This window comes from Mercenaria mercenaria, chromosome 6 (genome assembly GCF_021730395.1).
Source record: "Mercenaria mercenaria strain notata chromosome 6, MADL_Memer_1, whole genome shotgun sequence".
NCBI lineage: Eukaryota > Metazoa > Mollusca > Bivalvia > Venerida > Veneridae > Mercenaria > Mercenaria mercenaria.
The window spans coordinates 80,631,096-80,657,515 of record NC_069366.1 but is presented as its reverse complement, the minus strand read 5'-3'; the positions used below and the strand labels follow the sequence as shown (position 1 = coordinate 80,657,515).

At 33.9% G+C, this 26,420-nt stretch overlaps 2 protein-coding genes across 2 annotated transcripts; one reads left to right on the top strand and one right to left on the bottom strand.

The window, feature by feature from the left end:
• Positions 1–9,811: 9,811 nt before the first annotated feature.
• Positions 9,812–11,836, bottom strand: LOC123549914 (serine-rich adhesin for platelets-like). Its single transcript, XM_045338362.2, has one exon. It carries the CDS (start codon positions 11,834–11,836, stop codon positions 9,812–9,814), a length of 2,025 nt encoding a protein of 674 aa, XP_045194297.2.
• Positions 11,837–17,241: 5,405 nt separating this feature from the next.
• LOC123545118 (uncharacterized) lies at positions 17,242–20,808 on the top strand. Its single transcript, XM_053546450.1, has 2 exons — positions 17,242–18,660; positions 19,945–20,808. Exons 1-2 carry the CDS (start codon positions 18,487–18,489, stop codon positions 20,419–20,421), a joined length of 651 nt encoding a protein of 216 aa, XP_053402425.1. The 5' UTR covers positions 17,242–18,486; the 3' UTR covers positions 20,422–20,808.
• Positions 20,809–26,420: the final 5,612 nt, after the last annotated feature.

The window sequence follows — 26,420 nt, the reverse complement described above, 5'->3', positions numbered from 1 at the left end:
CGAAGTCAAGAAAATTGTCTTTGATATAATCTAATTTGTTGCGAATACTCCTTATATTCTGATGTAGTACAGAAAAACAACCATTGGATTCTAGACTAGGCCCAGGATTGGGATGGACATCACCAGACAAAAAAATAATTAATCGCGTGATCATTGCATAATGAATATTGTCTAAGATCAAGTATAGGGGGTACATTTTTAAATTAACAAAATCATCAATATTTGAACGAGCAGAAGTGTCAATCAAAGACACGTACATGAAAATGAAAGCAATAGAGCTATATGAAAATTTCAAACTCGAGTTACATACAAGTTGGGTTACAAGGTGTAACTTAATAATGATGTCTCGATAGAGAAAATGCAGGTATTTCGCAAAAAACGAACATAAATTGTAACTAAAAAATGCAGCTTTTATACAAGCACGCCCCCTAAAGTAATGCAATCCGATCGCCATTCTCCAGGCTCCTAATTCGTTACCTATGAGGATACAATGTCAGGGTAGTGAGGTCGAAGAATGACGAACGGATGCATAGAATGGTTAACAGAAAACAACCGAGACAGACCAGGACGCGGGGACACATAGATGCAGCAGGAGTACATGAGGGACAGCACGATTCAAGAACGCTTGTTACACAGTTCATTGCAATATTAACTATTGAATTAGAAAGAAATAAGAGAAGACAAACGAATTTTGTTACTGACAACTTCCTGTTTATCAAAGTACGTCGGGTTAATTGTTACTGACAACCACCTCATAGGAGGTTATTAGACAATATCGAATATCTAAAACAGATGCTTAAATATTTATTATTATGTTAAAGGTTCTAGCAATGCCTCAACCCCCCCCCCCCACCCCCCCCCCCTCCCCCATGCCTCTCCCCCACCATTCGCCGCCCCCCCCCCCTTTCTCCCGTTCAGAACATTTCAAAATAAGCGATAAAAGTCTTCCCGTTATACATAAAAGAGAATCCATACTGAATTGTGTTGGTTTTGTCTATCTTGTTAACAAACAACAAATGGCAAAACTACAGATTCTTAAATCGACAAGAAAACACTGTCAAAGCTCTTTAATAGACATATTTTCTTTCCGTTAGATCCAAAAGTGTTTTTCCAGGTTGAATATAAAAAGCAGCTGTCCATTCGTATTAATACTAATATTCTGTTTTCATACATTAGATTTCGGTTTGGTTTCATTGTAAGCTTTCGTTTCCCTTCAAACCTAGTCACCCTTTTTGATTAATTGATATATTCATGATTAAAAAATGAGGTTATGATCTAGTTAACATACCAGACATTGCTCTTGTTAATTAGAAATATGCTTGGAGAGACAATTATCTAATAAATATTTTCCACAGAGATTTCATTTATTCGTTTATTGTATAATTGTTTCGGAATGTCAAAACAATAAATTCACAGACAAAGGATGCCCTTAGCTCCAGTTTTGTCATAATTCTTTCCAAATAATGGTATTTTACTAAATACCACCCAACCCAACAAAGAAATATATTGATGATTTTTTCATACTTATGAGATAAAAATCATCTTTAATACGGTTCTAACAAGGACAATAGAGTAATACGTGAACTTCTTCCTTAACGACGTTAGGACAATTAAAACAAACTTACAAGCGATCGTTGTTTAAATCAGTACATGCCGGGCTAAATACGGAGCAATACCACTTCTAAAACAAACCAAGGCTCCTCTGAATGACTTATTGAAATCTAGGTTACAATATGTAAATCGTGATACTGCCCGTAATGGTGTAGGTGGAAATAAGCTTAGACTGTATTGTACCTTTAAACAGAATTTTGAAGTAGAACAGCATTGTAAGATTATTTTAAATAAATCATATCGAAGTGCACTTGCTAAGTCTAGGAGTGGTACTGCTCCAATACATATAGAAACTGGTAGATATAACGGTCTTCCTGTTAGTGACAGAGTTTGTTTTAATTGTTCCACTACAGTTGAGGATGAACTTCATTTTTTATTACATTGTCCTTGTTACAATACTATTCGTACAGGTTTACTGTTAGAAGCTTGTAATAATAACTTCACAACTTTAAATGATACAGAGAAAGTAGCCTTTTTGCTGACAAATTACTTTGTGCCAAAACCTGTTTTAATATTTTAAATAGAAGGAGAAATCTTTTATATCATTGAATAAGTATAAATGTATAAATATGTATATATGGTGTACTAACTTGGTTGTACAGTTTGTTTTTTTTAAATTACTAAAACTTTTTATGCTTATAAAAGTTAGTATGAAATTCTTTAATATTTTAGCTACTTGTGAATAGATTATAGTCTCTCATATTTCCGATTTAAAAGGTTTGCATGTTTTAATGTAGTTTGATGTTATTTTAATATGTACGTGTATAATTATCATGCAAAGTGAGACTTAAATAAACATATCTTATCTTTTCTTACAATACGGTCCAATGTAAAATTTGTGTTTGAAAGTCTGCAGAAATCTAACCATCATTCCTCCAGCCCTGCAACGAGTAGACCTGATTTACATCATCTTTCCATCTTTAATCTTTCGATAAATTAATCATCTACACATAGTATACTTGTATTCAACATTTCCCTTCCACCCTTTATCTGAAAACAAATTAATCATACGAGGTTGATCACATTGAATTTTTTTCAAACATTTGACATAATCTTAAAGCCCAATTTTTACATTATGTACATCTTTTTAGATGCGACAAGACAGTAATCGTTTTATTTATGCATTAAATATATTTCTGTTTCCTAATTTGCAGATGACTAAGTAATGACTATTCAACAAGGTGCTATGATGCAATGTGAGCTAGATTAACTTTTATTCACAACACGAGAATATTGAAGATATTTTCCAAATACTTTTTAATTATCTTTGTTATAATAATTATATACATGCTAATAATTATCTGTGACTTATAATAATTAGCAACTAGGCATTTTGTAGCACGATAACAAGGACAACGAGATTTATGCCAAAGGTTAGAGACGTACACATTATATTATAGGTTAACGCACGTGTTTTCGTGTAACAACACCGGCATGATCCTGAGGAATTGGTTAATGCACGAGCTCGAGGGATTCTGTAGATGTTGTTTCACGAAACAAACGTGCGTTTTCGCTATTCTTGCATAAAACACAAATAAAGTGCAGGAAATATAAAAAAACAAGACTATTGAGATGGCATAAGCCGATTAAAGTCGACCGTTTCAGGTTTTTATGGACACGTTTTATTTATGCTTTACATTACATGTCAACAGTAGGCTGCACAAATGTGTAAAGAAAACAAAAACGTTTACAAAAGTTAAGTGAAAGATATAAGATAAGCATGTCAACTTTTTCAATTCAAATTATTTAAAAAAGAAACGATTTTTTTTCTAAATGTTTTTGTCTTATCATTTTCAGGGATTAAATCGCAAATTTGAGACAAACATGTGTAATAATACACTAATATGGAACGTCAATACAGTCGCGTATCAAGAGAGGAAGCACTTAATCCATGTTGAAAGTAAAGTAAGGTTGAAAATTGATATTAATTAAAAGGCAGATGAAAGGACTTTATTAGTCTTCGACTGGGTATGATGTTTCTAAGATTTCAGTATTTTATAAAGGGTTTCCAGAGTTTTTGTTTACTTTAATGCTTTTGTTGTTGAATTTTCATACTTGTTTGCCACTACCTATTTTGGATAGAAATAATAATATTGATAATAATAAAATAATAATAATAATAACAGGATCATCGGCTTTTATGTCAATTAGTATATACAAAGCCAGTTGTAAATAGACCAGGAATTGTTTTTTCTTGAAGTTAATATGCATTATTTTATCCGTAGGACATGAAAATAAGAAGCGACAGACTCGCCCGCACTCTTGAGAGACATGTTGTTTTAACCATGACGAGAACTGACCTAGATTTTAACCATATATCAGTAAGAACAGTCTGTCGCTTCTGACTATTGACAATAAATAACAAATGCTGATTGAATGGGATAAGGCCTTGACTTTTATTATTATAATATCATTACAGAAAATTAATGAAATATCATGGCATATTGTATGAGATAGAAGTATCATGAAATGAAGCATGAAATGATAGATTTCTAGCCAAATTGCATAGAAACAAAATAGGCAAAGCTATGATGCTGAAGCTCTAAATTTATGATAAGTACACATGTACTAGACAATGGAAGGAGGAGATGCAAAATTGCAAATTCTGCTAGCAAATCCAGCTGCCGAAATTCCGAGGCCAAGATGCTCAACGAATTCTCAACATCATGATAATGGATTTAAAGGAAACAAAAATATGAATCCGGTGCATGTGCAAGAGAATACATAATTAGAATAAAACTGCCAAATAGATACCATATTTTTGCCATGTTTATGCAGCAATATATCAGCCACGATGTGAACAAAAGTCACGAATAACAATTAAACCTTAAGTCTTAAGTCTGATTTTTTTAAGAAGATGATATTTTGCAGCAAAATAAACAAGTCCGCTGCTGCCCGCGTGTTTACTTGATACAACTGAACATAATTATCATATTCTATAAAATAAAATATTTTCTTTACTGAATAAAAACAAACAGTTTCTTTTGTTACACAACCTTAAAGTTTCGCTGAATCTATTTCATTTTGTTAACAGGACTATTTCAAAGGGAAGTCGGGAAACTGCGAGCCGGCTACCTAACCCCTAACTTGGAGGGCGGAGTGGGGGGGGAAGTAGTGATGTCCAAATGCTGCAAACAGAAAGGTGTCTCCGACTTCCTTGGTCTATAACATTCGTTTTTCTGGTATTAAATGAAAATTGGACATGATACAGGTCTTAACATTTGGACAAATGGACAAATTAAATATACAGATAAATACTTTAATAAACTGGAAAAAAAACGCTGAATTTCGTAGATGAAACACTTTCATATGCATGAGCAATATCTTAAACAATCCATAATGAAGCCTTCATATACATGGTGGCGAACTTTTGACATCCATAAAAGGCACTGTATACCGGTGTGGCAATATGTGGCATGACCTGGTGTACTGGCGCTGAAAAATATATAACACGACAGCAGAATTTTTTCCAAAATTTGTTAGGGTGAGGAGGGTGGGTATTTTTATACACGAAGTGTCGACTTGTCTGCTTAGTTATTTGTGAAGGAATGAACCGGTTTGAAATATAAAATTGATCAAAACGACCCAACCCATGAACCACTCGTGCGTGAAAGTGATTAATCGAGGCACGTTATATTATATGGACTGGATTAGAGTAACAGAAGCAGAAATTATAGCTCATGCGTACCTACTGAAAAATAATATAGATTTATTTCTCAAGAGAACATAAATTCCTTAATTGTTAAGTTATAAGGTATACTTATGCTTTTACAGAGAAAATACGAGAAAAAATAAACATAAAACAAAAAAAAAAAAGCCAATAAAAATTTATCATTGTTTATTGAATGTTGTGTTTCCTGAAATTTGTCCTCTCATCTACAACAAGTTATTACAACCACCACACTTGAAAGCGTTAATATGCACACTAATATGATTATAGCTTCTGCTCTGTTTCACTCAGTTTTTGTTCAGAATTTGTATTGGATTTCCTAATTCTGCTGAATATATTGAATAACCCTAGAAGGTAGGGATATAACGAGCAATACATGTCATCTAATTGATAGTTAATATTATATTAATTTTTGGATTGCACTGATGCTGGATTTTAATAAAAAGTTGATATGCATGTATAAACGTCTGTGATTGCTTCTGTGAATAAAAATAACGTCGCTTGTGTAAGAATTAATTAAAACAGATTCTACATTTGGTGAATTTTTACGCAATTACAATGTGTAAAAATGTTCTTCTCTTTTTATATTCAAATACTGAAATACTGAAAGGAAGCTACATAATTTCCTTGAGGGTGGCAATACTAAAATAACCAGTCTACTTAAGAAATAATTATTGATAAATACGACATAGATTGTGTATTATGTCAACAAGAGGCTTTATAGTTCCGACTTACCTTCATGACTAAGAGGCATACTGAAATTTTTTTCCGTATTTCGACGTGAACCTTTCAAACAGTGACTGTAGTAGTACATAAGCAAGAACATGGGGTTAATGATAAGAGCTAAACGGAAGAGAGGTTAGTAAAATATCATATAACTATATGATAAAGAATCTACGACAATCTATTTAAATAGGAATTGCTGTTTACAGCTTGGTAGTAACGTATATTCTATGTGTTGTCATGCCCGTTGCATGGTGATTTAGCTAATTTTAAATGAAAATCTTCATTATAACTATATGATAAAGAATCTACGACAATCTATTTAAATAGGAATTGCTGTTTACAGCTTGGTAGTAACGTATATTCTATGTGTTGTCATGCCCGTTGCATGGTGATTTAGCTAATTTTAAATGAAAATCTTCATCTGACACTTTTTGAAGACATAGAGTTTCAAACATATTCTTTCTAAAGATATTATTTATTTAAATCATGTTACTGTGTGTACCTTCATATTGTTTCACGAATGTTGAAATATTTTGTTGAAGTGTAACATTTTATACTCGGGTATTCTCGGATATTATAGTCATAACTTCAAATCGCTGTTTTGTAAACTGAACATGTTTGAAACGTTTTTAACAGTTATTTAAGACTTTTTAAATAGTATGTTTGAATACGCCAAAAAACTATATCTACTGAATATTTATTTTATAGGCTCTACATTTTTGTTTGCCGATAATGCATATATTTGCAGTAGTTTTGGAAGACATACGCATTTTTATTCTCAAATAAAATTTGTTTTAAAAATTTGGTGACATATAAAAACATCACAGCACATTTTGAATTTGCATGTGCATTGGTTACAAAACTAATGTATTTAAATGTAAATTAAATATAAAGATGTTGAGCTGTAATTGAATGGATATATAATTATGTGTACAATTAACTTCAAAGTGATACACACATGATGTAGGTTACCTGCTTATAAAATAGTAATCTAATAAATGTGTTTTGATTAGATGTTATATATTTTGTTTGAAGTATCAAAACCGCTTACAGTTGCAAAAAGTAAATATAGACCGATATAGAATACTTGTTGAATAGATGGTGAAAGTAGAAATTGGTATATCTAATATCATATTAACAAATACGTATATATCCTACAACAGTTTTGTCTGTTAATGTGCAAACTAGTTGGTATAGGAGTCGGAGAAGGGAGAGAGTGAGGGGAGAACATACACCTTGCCCGTTCCCCATCTCATAGCCACATCAGTTACTTTTTACAGGAATAAAAGTACAAAAATATTGAAATAAGCCTGCTTGAAAATCTGTTAGATGGATTGGTAAATAATGGTGACTTTTATATAGTAGTCTATTGGTGGCAAAAGAAAGAATGATTCTAGATAGAAGTCTGCGTTGTTACCTTATTGTGTTATCACTTCCATTTCCTTAACAATTTTCCCTTAACAAGTTAGAACATGATTTGAAAAGAATGCAATATGCTTCCAGAGTTCGAAATTTTTTGGAGTACATAGATTACACAGAGCTTAAAGTAACGCGGTGTCAATGTAATTTCTTAAAATAATTCTGACAGCGCACTTACAAGAAATAGCCATTGAAAAGCTTTGAAGTTTTTCAAACATGAGTTTGGCAAATAAGCGATCTTAATATTTTTATGAAATATAGCCTACTATATATACGTACCTGACATTTTCAATCATATTCACTAACAAAATCACCCACTGCATGCATTTGGATTTTATATGTGCGACTGTTTGTTATGCCATCCGTCACTTTCTTTTACATGAAACAATGAGAAATACACGTCTAAAGTCTATTTATATCAATATATCAATAAAGTGCACTTTTAATATTGTATTCGATCTGACAAATAAATCTAGTCGTGCACTTAATATTCTGAATTGCTATTTCAGGTATAAGAGTTAGGGTTATTAGTAACTGTTGCTGTTTTGTATTTCTAAGTGACAAATTGCTTTCACCCTGATCAGCTGCATTTGTTCAGAATTCTTGCTAGACAAACCACCTAAACAAATGAGGTCTGACCTGCCCGCCTAGCTCAACAAGGAGAGCGCAGATCTACGGATCGCCGGGTCGTGAGTTCAATCCCAGGGCAAGGCGTCTGTACTCCATGCCGACTTGAAACATGTAACAGACATTTTGTCTGAAATCATTCGTAATCCACCGCTGACTCATGTGGGGAAATTGTTAGTTACTTGTGGAGTTACTTGCAGAGAACAGGTTGGTACTGATACAGAATCCAGTTCCACGACCTAGGTTAACGGTCCGCCGTTACATATCTGAAACACTGTTGTAAAAATTATTTTCCTTTAAGGGTAAATGCCACAGTTGCCTATATGTATATAGGGCAAACATTTTCCTACGGGCAGTATTTCTTTAGACTTTGTGTACTGACTGGCAATCAAGTTTAAAACGGAAATATGCAACTGTGGCATTTACCTGTAAGAATAAATTGCTCTAAATAAATATCGAAAATAATGTGTACATAATTTTTTGAAAAACGCTGATATTGATAATTTGATGTTCAAAGTCGCCTTACACGTAACGTTAGGTAGTGTGATGCACGCCGATAGTTTCTGCTTTTAATCCTTTATTTTTCTTATAGTCAAACTACAGTGTTTAAAATGCTTAATTGATAAAGGCTAAACGAAAAGTAAGCGTGGTATTATGAATTCACTTAAAAGATTTATTTTGTATAATGTCTAAACAATTTACATACTCCAAGAATTAATTTATGGACTAATACTGCTGAAGGGTCACTAAATTATGATAAAGTTTCTTTTTATTTTCTAACACTATTAAGTACAATAGTGTTCTTTTTGCTTGGAACTGTATAGACGTTTGGGCTGTCACCTTCTGGTATCAGGCTGAAATATCTGCACACTATGTAATATCGATCAGCCATCTTTTGTGTTACATACGTACAATTCAATATGCTCTTTAACAAGATTATGACAACATATATAAATAGTATTTGAAGCTTATTTTACTAGTTTGTTTGTAAGTGTCTATGCCATTATTTGCCTTATAAGTACCAGACTGGTTTGACAGAACAAACAGTGCGTTTGATTAAATGACTAAATCATAAGTCACTGTCCAGACACCAGCGACTATATTTGATATGCTCTTGGATTTTGGCAATGGCAGAATAATTTAGAAACATAGAAGATGTATAACTACAGAATAAAACACCTTTTTACTAAACATTGTACAAGATTATATCGCAAAATATCACGTTTAAACATAGTTTATTGCTCATTCAATATTTACAAGAATATATAACAATTTTACAAACACAAACAAATGAGCAAATGGGTCGGGCCACAAGTTCTTACAACATCAGAAGACGGTCCTCCCCAAACTATTTGTTTTAAGGAATAAACTTTGTGTAAATAGTTTAAACCCGACATCTATAAACGATATCAATACACAGCTTTCGCTAGAGGACACGTATTAAAATATTCAAGGGAAAATATACTTGGGAGTAATAGGTTTATATCAGTCTATTTTTTTTTAATGACACCGGACAGAGAATTTGATAAAAGATGATTCCAAAGAATGTATCGATGCTTGAATTGTGAGACTTCTTCAAGATTGTTTGAAAAAGAAATGACAACTTCTATTATCATATAGGCTGAATTGTATATTTCCTTCTATTCTTCGTACAGACGGTTACATCTGAGAAAATGCTATGTTATGATTATTTAGTTAAGAGTATGCAATGAATAAGAATGCGTTTTCTTAACATGTTGAACATGATTCAGATTCCCTTTACTTGTTGTGCTCGTAGTACCCACTGTCGAGCTTAACGCACGTACCTATTGTAGTACTCATAGTACCCATTGCAGTGCTCCTAGTAGCCATTGTAGTGCTCCTAGAAGCCATTGTAGTGCTCGTAGTACCCATTGCAGTGCTTCTAGTAGCCATTGCAGTGCTCCTAGAAGCCACTGTAGTGCTCCTAGTACCCATTGCAGTGCTCCTAGTAGCCATTGTAGTGCTCGTAGTACCCATTGCAGTGCTCCTAGTAGCTATTGTAGTGCTCATAGTACCCATTGCAGTGCTCCTAGTAGTCACTGTAATGCTCGTAGTACCTATTGCAGTGCTCCTAGTAGCCATTGTAATGCTCATAATACCCATTGCAGTGCTCCTAGTAGCCATTGTAGTGCTCATAATACCCATTGCAGTGCTCATAGTAGTCATTGTAGTGCTCGTAGTACCCATTTCAGTGCTCCTAGTAGCCATTGTAGTGCTCATAATACCCATTGCAGAGCTCCAAGTAGCCATTGTAGTGCTCGTAGAATCCATTGCAGTGTCCCAAGTACCCATTGTAGTGCTCGTAGTACCCATAGCAGTGCTCCTAGAAGCCATTGTAGTGCTCGTAGCACCCATTGCAGTGCTCCTAGTAGCCATTGTAGGGCTCTTAGTAGTCATTGTAGTGTTCGTAGTACCCATTGCAGTGCTCCTAGTAGTCATTGTAGTGCTCTTAGTATCCATTGCAGTGCTCCTAGTAGCCACTGTAGTGCTCATAGTACCCATTGCAGTGCTCCTAGTACCCATTGTAGTGCTCATAGTAACCATTGCAGTGCTCCTAGTAGCCATTATAGTGCTCATAATACCCATTGCAGTGCTCATAGTAGTCATTGTAGTGCTCGTAGTACCCATCTCAGTGCTCTTAGTAGCCATTGTAGTGCTCATAATACCCATTTCAGTGCTCCTAGTAGCCATTGTAGTACTCGTAGAATCCATTGCAGTGTCCCTAGTAGCCATTGTAGTGCTCGTAGTACCCATTGCAGTGCTCCTAGAAGCCATTGTAGTGCTCGTAGCACCCATTGCAGTGCTCCTAGTAGCCATTGTAGGGCTCATAGTACCCATTGCAGTGCTCCTAGAAGTCATTGTAGTGTTCATAGTACCCATTGCAGTGCTCCTAGTAGTCATTGTAGTGCTCGTAGTACCCATTGCAGTGCTCCTAGTACCCATTGTAGTGCTCATAGTACCCATTGCAGTGCTCCTAGTAGGCATTGTAGTGCTCATAGTACCCATTGCAGTGCTCCTAGTAGCCATTGTAGTGCTCGTAGAATCCATTGCAGTGCCCCTAGTAGTCACTGTAGTGCTCATAGTACCCATTGCAGTGCTCCTAGTAGCCATTGTAGTGCTCATAGTACCCATTGCAGTGCTCCTAGTAGTCATTGTAGTGCTCGTAGTATCCATTGCAGTGCCCCTAGTAGCCGCTGTAGTGCTCATAGTACCCATTGCAGTGCTCCTAGTAGCCATTGTAGTTCTCGTAGAATCCATTGCAGTGCCCCTAGTAGCCACTGTAGTGCTCATAGTACCCATTGCAGTGCTCCTAGTAGCCATTGTAGTGCTCGTAGAATCCATTGCAGTGCACCTAGTAGCCGCTGTAGTGCTCATTGTACCCATTGCAGTGCTCCTGGTAGCCATTGTAGTGCTCGTAGAATCCATTGCAGTGCCCCTAGTAGCCACTGTAGTGCTCGTAGTACCCATTGCAGTGCTCCTAGTAGCCATTGTAGTGCTCGTAGAATCCATTGCAGTGCCCCTAGTAGCCACTGTAGTGCTCGTAGTACCCATTGCAGTGCTCCTAGAAGCCATTGTAGTGCTCATTGTACCCATTTCAGTGCTCCTAGTAGCCATTGTAGTACTCGTAGTATCCATTGTAGTGCTCCTAGTAGCCATTGTAGTGCTCGTAGCATCCATTGTAGTGCTCCTAGTAGCCATTGCAGTGCTCCTAGTAGCCATTGTAGGACCCGTAGTACCCATTTCAGTGTTCCCAGTAGCCATTGTAGGGCTCATAATACCTTTTTAGCGCTCATGAATGATAGTCCACTACATGTTGAATTAGTATCAGTCCGCCCTTATCTTTATCTAGCTTTCTTAGTTCTATTAAAACTAGAAAACTAACGTCTATGAATTTTGAAATACATTTTAGTGGAAGATTCTTTAAATCTAAATCAACTTTGATGCATAGCATCACAAGTCTAGCTGTTTCTTTTCACGAGACTGATAAACCCATTGATATAATGCTTTAAATACTGTTGTGTCAAGACTGTCATTAAAAGTGAAAAAGCAAAATACGATTTATATTCATTTTGGAAATGAAGCCCCGAAGAAATTACTGCACCCTTATTGTACATGTAAATTCGGCAGATTGTATTTATGTGGTAGTTTTTTTAATCTAACACTACTAATTTTAATGATTGCCGTTGACTTTGTTACTTTATATATACTAACTGAAATTTGTATATTTTTGTGATATATTTCATAATTCTAAATTTAATGTTATATTCATCAAATTTCATGCAAATTTAGACAAATATGTATTTAAGAACGTCTAAATTTCAGCAAAATCAAATGTTGCCAAAGACATCATGTAATTGATTTTACGACCGCTATACATTTTTTAAATGTCACAAAAATACACACAAAACAATTAAATAACGAAAATACCTTTTATAATGCGATTGACTTTTCACTGAAACATGGTCAAAAATCAAAGCAAATTTTGACTTATTCTAAATGTATTACAAACTAAAGATTTTTTGTTATGTCAAAACTTCTTTCCTTGAGCAAAATCCGCCCTTTTATAACTTGTATCCATTTATTAGACTTTCTAAACATAGGTTGATGTTGTAGAAAAAAATAAAGTGATACCATATACATATTTTTTAAATTTTCAAATATGTTTCCCAACATACTTGTCTAAATATGTGAGAAATTTGCAGCATGAAAACAACACTTGGGTTACGGATACATGTCAATCGTAAGAGACTTCGGTATAATTATCATTTAAAGCATTATACTTCTTATTTCCCTAGGATATACCAATACGTATATAGCCAGGAATCAATTTATAAAAATATTATTATAAATAATAGTTTTATAACATTTCAACTATCTTTCTATTTACAGAGACATGGTCGGTCCTTTTAACATTTTAGACCGTTGATGTGATAAAACTTGTTACATTTTGGGGATAACGAATCTTCCTTGCCAGTGATATATATAAACCTTAAATAAAAAATTCATTTTTTCATTTTCTTACTTCCAAGTGATACATTTATTTTGTGTTACATGCTGAACGTAACGCCATTGTCATCTATTTTGCATCGTGATGTAACTGATCTGTTACAGCTAATTTCATCTGAAACATTTAGATGATTGGCGGTTTCAAACATGCTCTTGTAGTTTTTTGAATATCTATAAATGTTTGTTGAAAAACTTTTTACTATGAACACGTATTATACTCAGTTATCAAACTTTTGACGCCGTTGGAGTGAAATAAAGCCATTATATAAAGCCATTTGATAATACACTAGTGTAATAAAGCTGTAACGTTGACGTCGTTTTAAGGTAGTAGAGGTGTAATAGAGTACCTCCTTTTTGAAGAGTATTCAATTCCTAACATAAGCCCACTTTTACTGCAGTTCTCAGGGGGCGTAGGTTCAAGTCCTACTGGGACCAATTTTTTTTTCTCTTATTTTCCGTTTTTTTCTGGTAAGATTTTACTTCTTTCAAGATCTATGATTGATTTATTGTACAAAAATGGAAAAAAAATAATTTGATAAGCGATTTCTTGCTGTTCAAAGAGAATTTACTACTTAAACAGAAGGGGTAGAGTTACACATCTTTAAAAATATTGAGTTACATGTGGTAAAAGTTCTCTATTTTGCTTTCACTCTTTAGATTACATATTGTGGAAGAAATCTAGGTAGGTTTTACGTCTACCCCAAGGTCATTTTTGAATGAAGTAAGCAAAATTCAGAACAGAAACACAGGATTCGACCTTATTTGTTCAATGTTGAAGTTAGAATTCTGTATCATTAAGTCCGTTTACTCGAGGAACGCTAGATAAAATGATACTCATATTTTTATTGTGTGTTTTATACTTGTTTACCAGTAGTTTGATGATTCTTTTATTAAAATAAATGGTAAAATGAGTTCTCTGCAAACGTTTTGTATATTGGTCATCACTTTGAAATTTGTCTCTACTTGAGCTAGAGGAGATACCGTAAGTTATACAAAATTTTGAAAAAACGGCATGGTAAATGTTATTAAAAAATTGCAAAGCAGTGCGAAACACGGTCATCTTTAAGAATATACCAAGCAAATGCTATTTTGTAAACATTGCTATTACACCTCTACTACCTTAAATATAGGAGACGTTGGTCGAATTGACTTTGACTGTAATGGGTAAAGAAAACAGAAGTTTTGATGTTTCAGCAGAAAAAGCTTACATGTAATAAAAAGAATATTACATTTGTGTCTTTTCACATTGAATTTATTAAACTCGTTGAAAAAATTGAAAAATTGAAAAAATGCTCGACAGAGCCTCGCGTTGTTATATTTTATTCAACTCGTTTAATAAATTCAATATGAAAAGACACTCCTGTAATATCCTCTATGTAGGTTTATACTCAAAGGCTGGACGCCATTGCAAAAGCTTTTAAATGACTCTTAACTATCGCTTTGTGATACGAAGAAATAATTTTTGAATATCTAGTTTATCACTTATTTTTATAAGCTCATGAATAGTGATAGTTTTATACTAACTTGTTTTACCTCGATTGTGATGAAAGCTTCAAGCTTATTTGAACCAGTCTCGAGTCCGCTTCCTGGAAATGATACATCACCCAATGTCAAATTTCTTGCATCGGTTCTTTAATCCTAGCACTATGTTGTTTAAAAAGATAACACGAAATGTTGAAACAGCACAGTTAATTTTGATAAAAAAACTAGCACAATATAATATTCTTTACGGAACTTGAAAATTGAAAACAGAATTGGTTATGTTTGCAACTGAATGCGGTTAACAACTATGAATGTAATTACAAGGTGACTCATATTCAAAGAAGATCAACTGCTTTTAAAAGAGTGTACAATAATAATTACCTAACAGATCTGGTTTAAATAGACGTTATTGGGGATACATATTCTTTTTTTGAAATATAAAACACTTTGCAACCAAAACCAGAACATTTGAACTCTGAACGTAATTGTAAAAGTATCAATTTTATTTGAAATGTCTAATTCAAGAGTAGATAGACGAATGGGAAATATGTACACTTAGCATCAATTGAAAACGCTTTTGTTTCTGTTTTGTTGTTTCATGAATAAAACATTTTGTTTTTAGTCATTTTAAATTTTGTGGGTTATACCCTACGTATCCCGACTTTAACATTCCCCGATCATGCTCCTAACACAGTCCAACAACAGTTAAAGAATGTGAGTGTAGAACATTCACCTCCCCGGCCGCCGCAACACCCCTGCCCAAGGACACCCAACCCCTACCCTGTTCGAGCTGACCGCTGCGGTCACCAGCCCCACCCAAACCCCTTTGATATTGTTGCATTAAATTTTCAAAATTTAAATAATCGAATAATACCAATTTCAAGATGATAATTATCTATTTGTACGGACTGGATAAAAATCATCAAAGAGTATGGAGAGGGGTGGGATTGTGTCCGTCTTCGTCAAATTCAGCATGGGGACTTTGTAGGTGTGTTTGAGGTGTGCACCTGATGGAATTAATCTGTAACCCCGTCGAAATCTTTATTTTTCAAAATCCATGAACGGAAATGAAATGTCTTTTCCACTAATCTTTATTAAACTTTTCATTTTTCATTTTTCAATGCGACGTTTAGTGATATCATCATGTAAGCTAATTCAGATTATGTTATGAAATGTCCATACAACATAAGTTTTAAATTGATGGATTATATTAATTTCTCATTTTTCATTAACCTAATTTGTTCAAATGAAAGAGATCAATATGGCTTAGGAATAATTTATTGCCTGCTTATTATGAATCTCTTATTATCAGTTATAATGCACATTAGTTGCGGATCTGCAAAGGATTACAATATCATATTCTTTGTCGTGGTAATTTATATTAATATAGACTCGTATCGTCCAAATTTAAACAATAGGGTAGTTAACAGCCTGTGGTCATGTCTTTTTGTCCTACGTAGAGTGCGCATGTGCTAAATTTTATTTAAATTGCTAAGGAAAATGCCGAGTGTAAATTCATTTATAGCACCATTGTCAATGTATTTAAAATCTGTTCGGAGTTCAACCAAAATATTGACTGACGACGACATTTGAAATTCAAATCAATATTTTTGCCGGAAGGATATATTATTACTTTTACTTTATCTACAATCAAAAGGAAACTTTATTGTCGTTACTTTTGCAGTTCTTTATTTCTGCTTCTACTTTGTATGATATATTTGATTTAATATTAATTCCGTAATGTTGCAATTTGATAAAATGTAGAAAACTTTGCTTCAAATCGTGAAAATAAACACTTCCAGATTTCGTCTATTTTTGTAATGAATACAAAGGGAATATTCAGGTTGCAATTTACTTGTCATATTGATTCAGTCATTGCAGTAAGTATCCGGTTAAAGTAAAGGTTTCGTATTTCCAACTGACAAACTGACCTCTAAGTTCCATGCAGTCTTTGGGATTACTGCACCTGATTCTGGGCTCTTATCGAACGTAATGTAGTGCTCTTTACAAATAATGATTTAGAAAAACTGCAGTCTAAAGCTAATAGTTATTGACTTTTGAGAACAGATCATCCATGGGTAGGTAACCTTCAGAATTTAAATTGTGTCCACTAAATCTAACTCAATTACTTTGGTTGAATGCATCTTTAAAAGTAAATATACCTGTAAAAATTGTTTACATGTTACACTTCCAATTGATGAATAAACTTCCACATTTTGTTAGTTTCATGTACCGACTCTTTTCAATTATTCAAGTATATATTATTTTTATTATTTTATGACACTAACAAAATGGAAGTGGACTAAGTGCAATAACGGCTGAGTAAAATAATTTTCTCTGAATCACAAAGTGACTACGTTTGTTATTGATAATTGCTTCATTAGAGTAAAATTTGAAATTTGAAAACAGGAATATGGCAACGGGGAGAATTGTAGACAACAGAAATAATGATGTATGAAGAAGTAATGTGGCAAGTTTTTGCCTTCTTAGAAATGTCCAATCAAATTTCTTGTACTCTTTTTCATTTTGTATGTTTTGCTACTTTATTTCTCCATCATTGCAAAATGAGCTTACAGTCTGTTAAACACATATGAGCCGCGCCATGAGAAAACCAACATAGTGCGTTTTCGACCAGCATGGATCCAGACCCGCGCAGTCTGGTCAGGATCCATCATGTTCAACAATTCTCCTCTTTGGCGATCTTATCAGTACATCTACGGCACCTATTCTGATAAGACATCAGACAGCGCAACTGATAAATCGTATTCCTAATCTTACATTGATTTATATAGGAAAATGATACATTGATCATAGAAAATGTCATAAATTACACATTTCTATTAATTTTATTATACCATCCCTGATATTTCCTTAAATAACAATTCAATACCTTTACGATGGTATATTTTTCTTCAAAATAAGACAATATTTGGTTGCTTCTAAATTCATTTGAAAAAAGTATCTCAAATTCAATATACTCTCTATACATATTTGGCAGAATTACACGATAACCCTGTTTTTACTAATTATTTTTGATGGAAAAGTTAAAGTTAATTTACCATCCCTGATATATTTGGAAAGTTCTCGTCATGCACATTCTAGATATATATTTTATTATAAAATAAGTTATTTCTTTCTTGCTTCTAAATGAGTTTAAAGACAGGGTTTCAACGCTTTCTGTATATTGACAAAACGTGCTAAGTTTTACGATAAGATAGAGCCGTATCGGGATAGGAATACATGTATAATTATTTAATTAATCAACAGAGTATAGCATGATTTTTAGGTGCGTTCCGTCTGACAAATGTTCTTTTAAAATATTTTTTTTAAGTTTTCATGGCATTTTCCTTTGAAAATACTGAGATAATTATGTTTTAAAAAAAAAATCGAAAATAAAAATGAAAGCAGCTCTGTTGTTGCATTATAGTAATAACCAAAATAATAATACAATATATTTATTATGACTTATTTTGACAAAATGACTGGGTGTTTCAGTAAATAAGTTGAATTTAAATCTAAAAGTGTCATTTTGGTCAAGAAGCATCCTCTTTCTTGTATATCATCGTGGCACGGGACAGCGTATTGTATTGACAAGATATTAGCGTTATAAATTTTATGGTCATGTGCCTTAAATCAGTGTACGCAGAATTTAAATTATGTTAATTAAATTTTAAAGTGACACGTGTGTTGCCATCCTAATCGCGGCATGTATGAATGAAAGGAATAACATCGTGACACGTGCCGATGTATGACATATGTATGACATAAGTATTTGAATTTAAACGCGTGATTTATGTCAAAGTAGCGGATTGTATCAGTGTATTAGAATTAAGAGAAAATTGACAAGATATTGGCTATGATTTGTAGGGGTTTTTATTATACGCACCTTGTGAAGTGTTCCAATTATTAAATAAGATTCAACTATGGAACAACCACTTGTAAAACAATCTCGCAAAGAAAGAGTTGACTACAAGAAACTTAACGAAGGAAGTGCTCTTCCAAAACATATTCAAAAATGTAGAACTAGTATCAAACCAAAAGTGTTGCCACAAACATATACTGTGGAAAGGATTATATGCAGGAAGAAATCACCTGACGTAAGTAGAAATTTTATAATAATTGTCCTGTTTGAAACGGATTGCAATAATTGTGAGATAATTTAATGTAAACCGGATAGTTACTTCTTTTAACGATTATGCTTTACCCATGTGTTTAGAAATTAATGACTTGACAGAATTTGTTGCAGGGTTATTTTCATGCTCAGTGAAATAAGCAGCTTAATCATCATTTCGAAATTGCCTGATATGTTCCTACATTTTCCGAAACTAAATGGCTATAATTTTTTATAATGTAGTACTAAACTTAAATGCCTTTTAAAGAATTAATATGAGATTACAAAATTGATAACAGTTTTCTAGTGCGTGCCGTTTTACGCCAAAAAGATGTTTATCTCTTAATTAGATGTAATTAACAGTGGACAGATGCACATGTGTTTTATAATGAATGGGGAATCGACAACTAATAATTACCACCTGTGTTCATTTGGGCCATCATTTTAGGTTTTATTATTATTTTTTCATGTTTTACCACTTATTAAAAATAATAAGTAACAAGGAAAGAAAATAATTCTCAAATTAAACTACGTATAATTACGTATTGTCCGTAAGTATTGACCTGGCACTCATGAATATTCCGTATGTTTCCGTAAATTAATTTTCGGTGTCCGAACCTAAACAACGATATAACTATTGAAATGCCAATTATACCATCACGTATCATGTGCAGATACCGCTCTGTGGACAAAGCGTTTTGCCACTAACCTCAGGGTTATGTGTTCGAGTAATCTGTCTGACATTTTTTTCCGTAAAAGACGGAAAACGTGTCACACTTATCATAATTTATCTACGAAAAACTCTACTTTGGTGACCATTCTTCTACATACATAAAACCGTTCTACAAAATGTCGTTTAAAATCTTCAGGACCGGGCAAACATTCATAAAATAATATAACTATAGATACAAATACAATGAATTATATTTTATATTTCATCGTAAAAAACAGTAAAAACAGCAAATTCTAATGTATGTCCAAAACATAAACTTTGTCAGTAATTACATTTTAAAGCATTCTTAAGAAATATAGCATTTATTCAAGATATCATTTTTTTGTCAAGCGATCTGGAGGCATGCCGCTTTAAAAGCCAGAGGTAGGCATATTAAAATCGCACCATCCGTCCGTGAGTCCGTGCGTCCGTGTAAATTCCAGGTTGTCATGATATTTTTCGGTCTCAACCACAGTAAAAGTTCTGCATACAAGTTGCACAAAAAAAAATAACGTTAAAATGTTGCGCAACTATAAAACATTACTTTTTTTTTTTCAGGGGGAACGTTTCTTAGTGAAGTGGGAAGGCTATCATCCACAAGAATCTACATGGGAACCGGCCAGTCACATTTCTGATGAGCTTGTGGGATCATACATGTGTCCGTCCGTGTGCCGTACCCGACTTGAAGCCGCTGCCTTAACCTTTGAGAGCACTATACAACAATGCCTGTCCACAAAAGCTAACACAGTGTCTGCATTATTTCCATTGGACATATATCGCTATGTGTTTGGAACTGATAAGTCAGTCGTAATAACGTCTGCAACTGAAATTGAGAAACTCCCACTCCGAAAAAATTGGACATACAAAATAAACTCTTCAGGATGTGGTGTCATGGTATTATTCCCATTTAGGCTGACACCACGATGTTTCATGAGACCAGTATATGTTCGAAGTGACACGACAATATCCAGGATGACCATGCCAGTGGAGAAACTTACAATAATATGCCCAGCAGAACCGACCATTCCGCTATGAGATATGAACAATAAAGTGTAGATTATGGACTCGTGTAAATTTATAAATATCTAGCATCTGTGTGTACTCAGTGCATGTACCATTTCATGTTTATTTTTGAAATATATCCATGTAATTTGTATGTGATTTCTATTGTAATAAACAAAATGTCTGTATATAATTGTCATAGCCCAATACGTACAGCTTTACAGCTAAAAGATGGCGTAAATTTCTCAACATCTGTTTCCCCAAAATTGAATCAAGACTTCTTAGAACATGGGACTGTTGCATTGACTATCAACATAACGAACAATTTTCTCAAAGAATTAAAATCAGCACATGAGCAGTCAGATCTAACTTATTTAGATATCGTCAATACTCAAATAAAATGCTTCCAGTTACTAGATTCTGAAAGACTAGAGGCTCGTTTCAGAAGTACAATCCACGAATCAGTCGTTGAAAAATAAAATAGCAGATTTAAAAACCTACGTTTCCAAATTAGAGAAAAGCGTGCCGAAGCCTCGGAAAGAGTATGACGAAGTTACACCTAAAAATAAATCACGAACATTAAACAGCGTAGCAATTGAGGCGGAAAAAGCGCTATGGTTTTCTGAAACATTTGGTCTAACTCCAACATCAATCAATTTTCGGTCAAAAGAAAATAAACCTGTGACGGTAACGTTTGACAAAAAAACTCGTTACGGACAGTTAGATTCTAGTGATAAGCAAAAGTTACGGGAGTTAATATATATTCTAGACAAGTTCAGCATTAGTGACGCAGGTTACCACGAACTTTCAATGTCAAATGAGAGTCTTCCGAGGAAACACCATATTGTTCAAGAACGCAACGCTTTGAACAATATATTTCAAATAGAGAGAACACCAGGAGAAAAACCAGGGGCTTACGTTAGTATAAAGGATGAGATAGAAACTTTCATTAGAAAAAACAACATAACAAACGCTAAACCTTTGAAGATTAAGCTGTCAGGAGACGGATCAAAAGTTAGTAGAATTTCCAGCTTTGTCACCTTCACATTGTCATTTCCAGATATTGATAAAAAGTATCCATTGTTTCTGCAACGCACAGAAAATTGCTAAAATATTTTTAAAAAAAAACAAACAAAAAAAAAAAAACACGTCAGTCACAACATTCACATTCCAAATATGGAATGCTATTCATTTATATTTAATTGGATGTATATAGACAATCAAGTATGTAAGAGAAGATGTCTGGTTACTTGATCACTGTCCGAGATAAGAGATATCAAAGCGCTATCGCTTTTAGCTCACAAGGGGAGAAAACGCTAACAGCGAAATTGACTTAATCGTAGTATTTGCACGCTTCCTTCCCCTGATAAGTGAGGAAAATTTCTCAGTATGTGCTGTTCGCTAACAGTTTTTCGAATTGCAATAGGCTTTGAAAGCGAACAGCATGGATCCTGACCAGACTGTGCGGATGCGCAGGCTGGTCTGGATCCATGCTGGTCGCAAACGCACTATGTTGGTTTTCTCATGGCGCGGCTCAATTATTATTTGCATTTGGTTTTTTGTTTGCTTCTATAGAAAATTAATTAGCTGTTGAATATTATTCTTAGAGGTATGATTATTCATCATTGCACTTCTTCATAAATCAAAATAATATATAAGCTTGAATACGTATGTTGATTGAATTAGCAAATTTATTATGCATGTTTGTTTATTTCTCGTCAGTCATCTTGCTATCGGAAATGTGATTTATATGTGAGACATTTTTGTATTAACTGTTTGACTGGTATACCACGTATCAGCCTTTTTTTATATCAAATAAAGAAGAATAAACGATTGGTATTAATTGATCCAATCAAGCTCTTTACTTGATACTTCTAAACAGATCTATAATAGTTATCAGTCAGAGTTTTGTATTTCAAAGTGATAATAGTATTTCTGTATAACAACGAGTCCTTGTTGTCATTGCTTCTACACTGGTCAGCAGCTCTTGTTCATAATTCTTATTGGACAAACCACCATATTCTCTGTACACAAGATGAGCCATTCATTGCAGACTATTGTTTCCATAAAGATACTGAGTTCTGACAAATAGATTTTCATATCATGTAAGGGATATTTGGTGTTCTATTCTGAACCAGTCTTCCGCAGTGCAGCATATCTGGATTATAATAATCTGTGATTAAATACATACATTTAGAATGATATTGTAATAAAGATGATGTCTCTAATGCTCAAAATTTAAACAATTTAATGGCAATCAAATATTTTATTATAATCAAAGTCATCGGCGCTATGAATGCACATTTGCTCAAGCAGTAACATTTTATGTACCTTTTATTTGAAAACGAGAGGTGCTTGACACTAATTAAATTAATCTATTTATTCGCTTAATTTAAGAACAAACTACTCTATATAAACATTTGATAATGTGTACAACATACATTTAGACTCGATTTACAAAGTCGCGTTTCACATAATACCAGAAAGTGCGATGTACGCCGGAAGTTTCCACGTCTAATAAAAAGTCAAACATCAATTTTTAAAAATGGGTTTGTTGATACGAGCTAAAAGAAAGAAAAGTAAGTGTGATATTATCATTAATGCAGTTCAAAGAAATATCTTTGTGTTTCCACATATTTTGCATAATTTTTATTTCAACAATATTTTTTATCAATTAACAAATCGGGGACATTTTTGAAAATTCTTATTATTTACATTTACATTTAAGTCCTTGTTTTTAAAAGATATCTAGTGTCCATCTTTAACAAAAATACTTCATCTTTAGATATTTGTTTCAAATGTAGAAAATCATCATCAAATTTATTTTACTTTACTACATATATGAATATATTCAATTATGTACATATATGTAGAACTACATTCATAGTCAAATGTCAGGCAGTAACCGTTGTTTGTTAATACTATTCCATTTTTAGTGGCAGTACACATTTATACTGTGTTTACCTATGTAAACTATGTATACATTGTGTGTTAAAAAACCTTGTGCATATTATATATATGTTAATAACTAAGTATTCATTGTTCATATTTTCAAATAAGGATTTTATGCCTAGTAAAGGTTTATTTCTACCGAACTGCAAAAAGTTTACTTTGCGATGCATAGCTCTATGGCTGTGTTTGGGGTGCTCTGTGCTTCCGTGAATTTTATTCTAATCTTTCATTGTTTTGTTTAGAACTATATACCATTTGCCCATATTTGTATAATGTATCTATAACCTTTAATTGAGTTCACAATGTTGGAGTGTGAATGACTCTGGGTACAAATTGTCCACAAATTCAAATGAATCTATCAATGGAAAAAAACATATTTTTATCATATTACAGCACATTACATTATAATTTTGATTGTCCGTAAGTGAAAACATTCAATTTGGCTTATTTTAAACGGAAACAATTACAAAATATTTGCAAAAATGTCCACCTCTCTTTCAAGTTTATTTGCAAAATAAATGATTGCCCTCTGATTGTTGAAAAAAATGGCACATTTTGCGGGAGGGTATTTCGTACATGATGTTACCTATTTTCTGCTTAAGGTTTGACCCATGTAATAGTGTACCTCCTTTTGAAGAGTATTCAATCCCGACAATAAACCTATTTTGACTTAAATTTTTCAGGGGGCATAGGTTCAAGTCCCACTGGGACCAAATTTTTTTCTTATATTCCTTTTTTTCTAATAAGTTTTTACTTTATTTTCGAGACGTATTATTGATTTATTGTACAAAAGTGAAATATTTTCATTTGATAAGTTATTTTTTTGATAAGTTTTAAGTGAATTTACCTCTGAAACAGAAGGGGGCAGAGTTAGACATCTTTAAAAATACTGAGTTACATTTGGTAAAAGTTCTCTATTTTGCCTTTACTCTTTAGAATACATATTGTGGTAGAAATGTAGGTAGGTTTTACTTCTGCCCTAAGGTTATTTTTGAATGAAGTGAGCAAAATTTATAATAGTCCACAGGACTCGACCTTAATATTTCAATGTTGGAGTTAGAAGTCTGTCTCATTAAATCCTTGTTCTAGAGGCACCCTAGACAAAATGATATTCACTGTTTAATTTTGTGTTTTATAATTGTTTACCAATAGTGTGACGTTTCTTTTTATCAAAATTAAGGGGATAATGAATTCTCTGCAAACGTTTTGGACAGTGGCCATCACTTTGAAATTTGTCTCTACTTGAGCTTGAGGAAATGTCATGAATTATACAGAATTTATAAAAAAAACTGCACGTTAAAAGTTGTTTCAATTTTGCATACAAGTCTCTTACTGGATACAGTATATTGCTGTAACATTGTTTTGAACATTTGAAATCTTCACCATTAGGAGGGTCATACCTTTACGGTGTTCAGTTTGGACAATCGTGACTTTTTATTGAATCCTAAACCGCGATGCACGATGGTACGATGACGAAAACGCGATGGTGCGATGGCACGATGATGAAACAACGATGGTACGATGGTGAAAACGCGATGGCACGATGATAAAATCGCGATGGTACGATGGTGAAATGTCGATGTAATATCGCGTTTTCATCATCGTACCATCGCGTTTTCACCATCGTACCGTCGTGCCATCGCGTTTTCACCATCGTACCATCGCGTTATCACCATAGTACCATCCCGTTTTCACCATCGTACCATCGCATTATCACCATCGTATCATCGCCTTCCGGTTAGGTATGCGTAGTTCCGTGCACTTGCATTTTCGTAAACAATAAATCAATGTATTTTGTGAGAAGAAATTTACCATTTCGATTCTGCTGTTTTACAAAATGTTTCAAAAAATAGTCAGTCCTCAGTTTATTAAAACTGTGTCAAACATTCAAGGTCACGTCCTTTATATTTTATGTATGATGGAAGTAAATAAAAAGCTTGGTGTAATAGTCACATTATATTGTTCAAACTCAGCTTATTCTTGTTAGGATGTAGAAGGAACACAGTGTAATGTGAAAATGACATTTTATCAAGCCTGTTTTGTATTGAAACAAAATCCTGTTAGAAATACTGTTCGCTGCGCATGACCACCGGAAGGCGATGGTACGATGGTGAAAACGCGATGGTACGATGGTGATAACGCGATGGTACGATGGTGAAAACGCGATGGTACGATGATGAAAACGCGATGGCACGATGGTGATAACGCGATGGTACGATGGTGAAAACGCGATGGCACGGTGGTACGATGATGAAAATGCGATGGTACGATGGTGAAAACGCGATGGTACGATGATGAAAACGCGATATTACATCGACATTTCACCATCGTACCATCGCACCATCGCGATTTCATCATCGTGCCATCGCGCTTTCACCATCGTACCATCGTTGTTTCATCATCGTGCCATCGCACCATCGCGTTTTCGTCATCGTACCATCGTGCATCGCGGTTTAGGATTCAGTAAAATGTCACGATTGTCCAAACGGAACACCGTATACCTTAGTTCAGTTAGCGACGAAGGAGATAAAAACGAATTTCTGCTACTATCTTAAAGACATCCAATGGGGCGTATGCAGTTAGGTGAACTTTTTGTACCCTATTTGTTCAATCTGATATAACCTTTCCGACTAATACTTTGTGTACAAATATACTTTAGTTTGCACCGAGGGATATTCCTTGGGCATATTGTCTGCTTTTTACTTTGTAATATGGAATATTATCGATAATGGCAAAACAAACAGCTTAATAAGTAAATGCTATATCTGTTACATTTAATATCTACGTGTCTGAATGATATACAACATTGTCGTTGATTTTATTTTTTTGAGGCCCCATTGGTAATATAAGCCAGTTAGAACATAAAGAATTAATTTGCAAAGATAATAGTTCAAGCTTTGCGTTCTATAGATTCGATGTAAACAGATGTAAACATTAAAATGGAAGTTATAAATAAAAAATTGTGCAGTCTGTTATGGCTGCGCTACACAGTTATCGCAACCATGAAAACACGTCAGCATATCACGCTGTAAACTACTGAGCCTTAACTTTATACATTTGACGTACGGCTGTAGACGTTT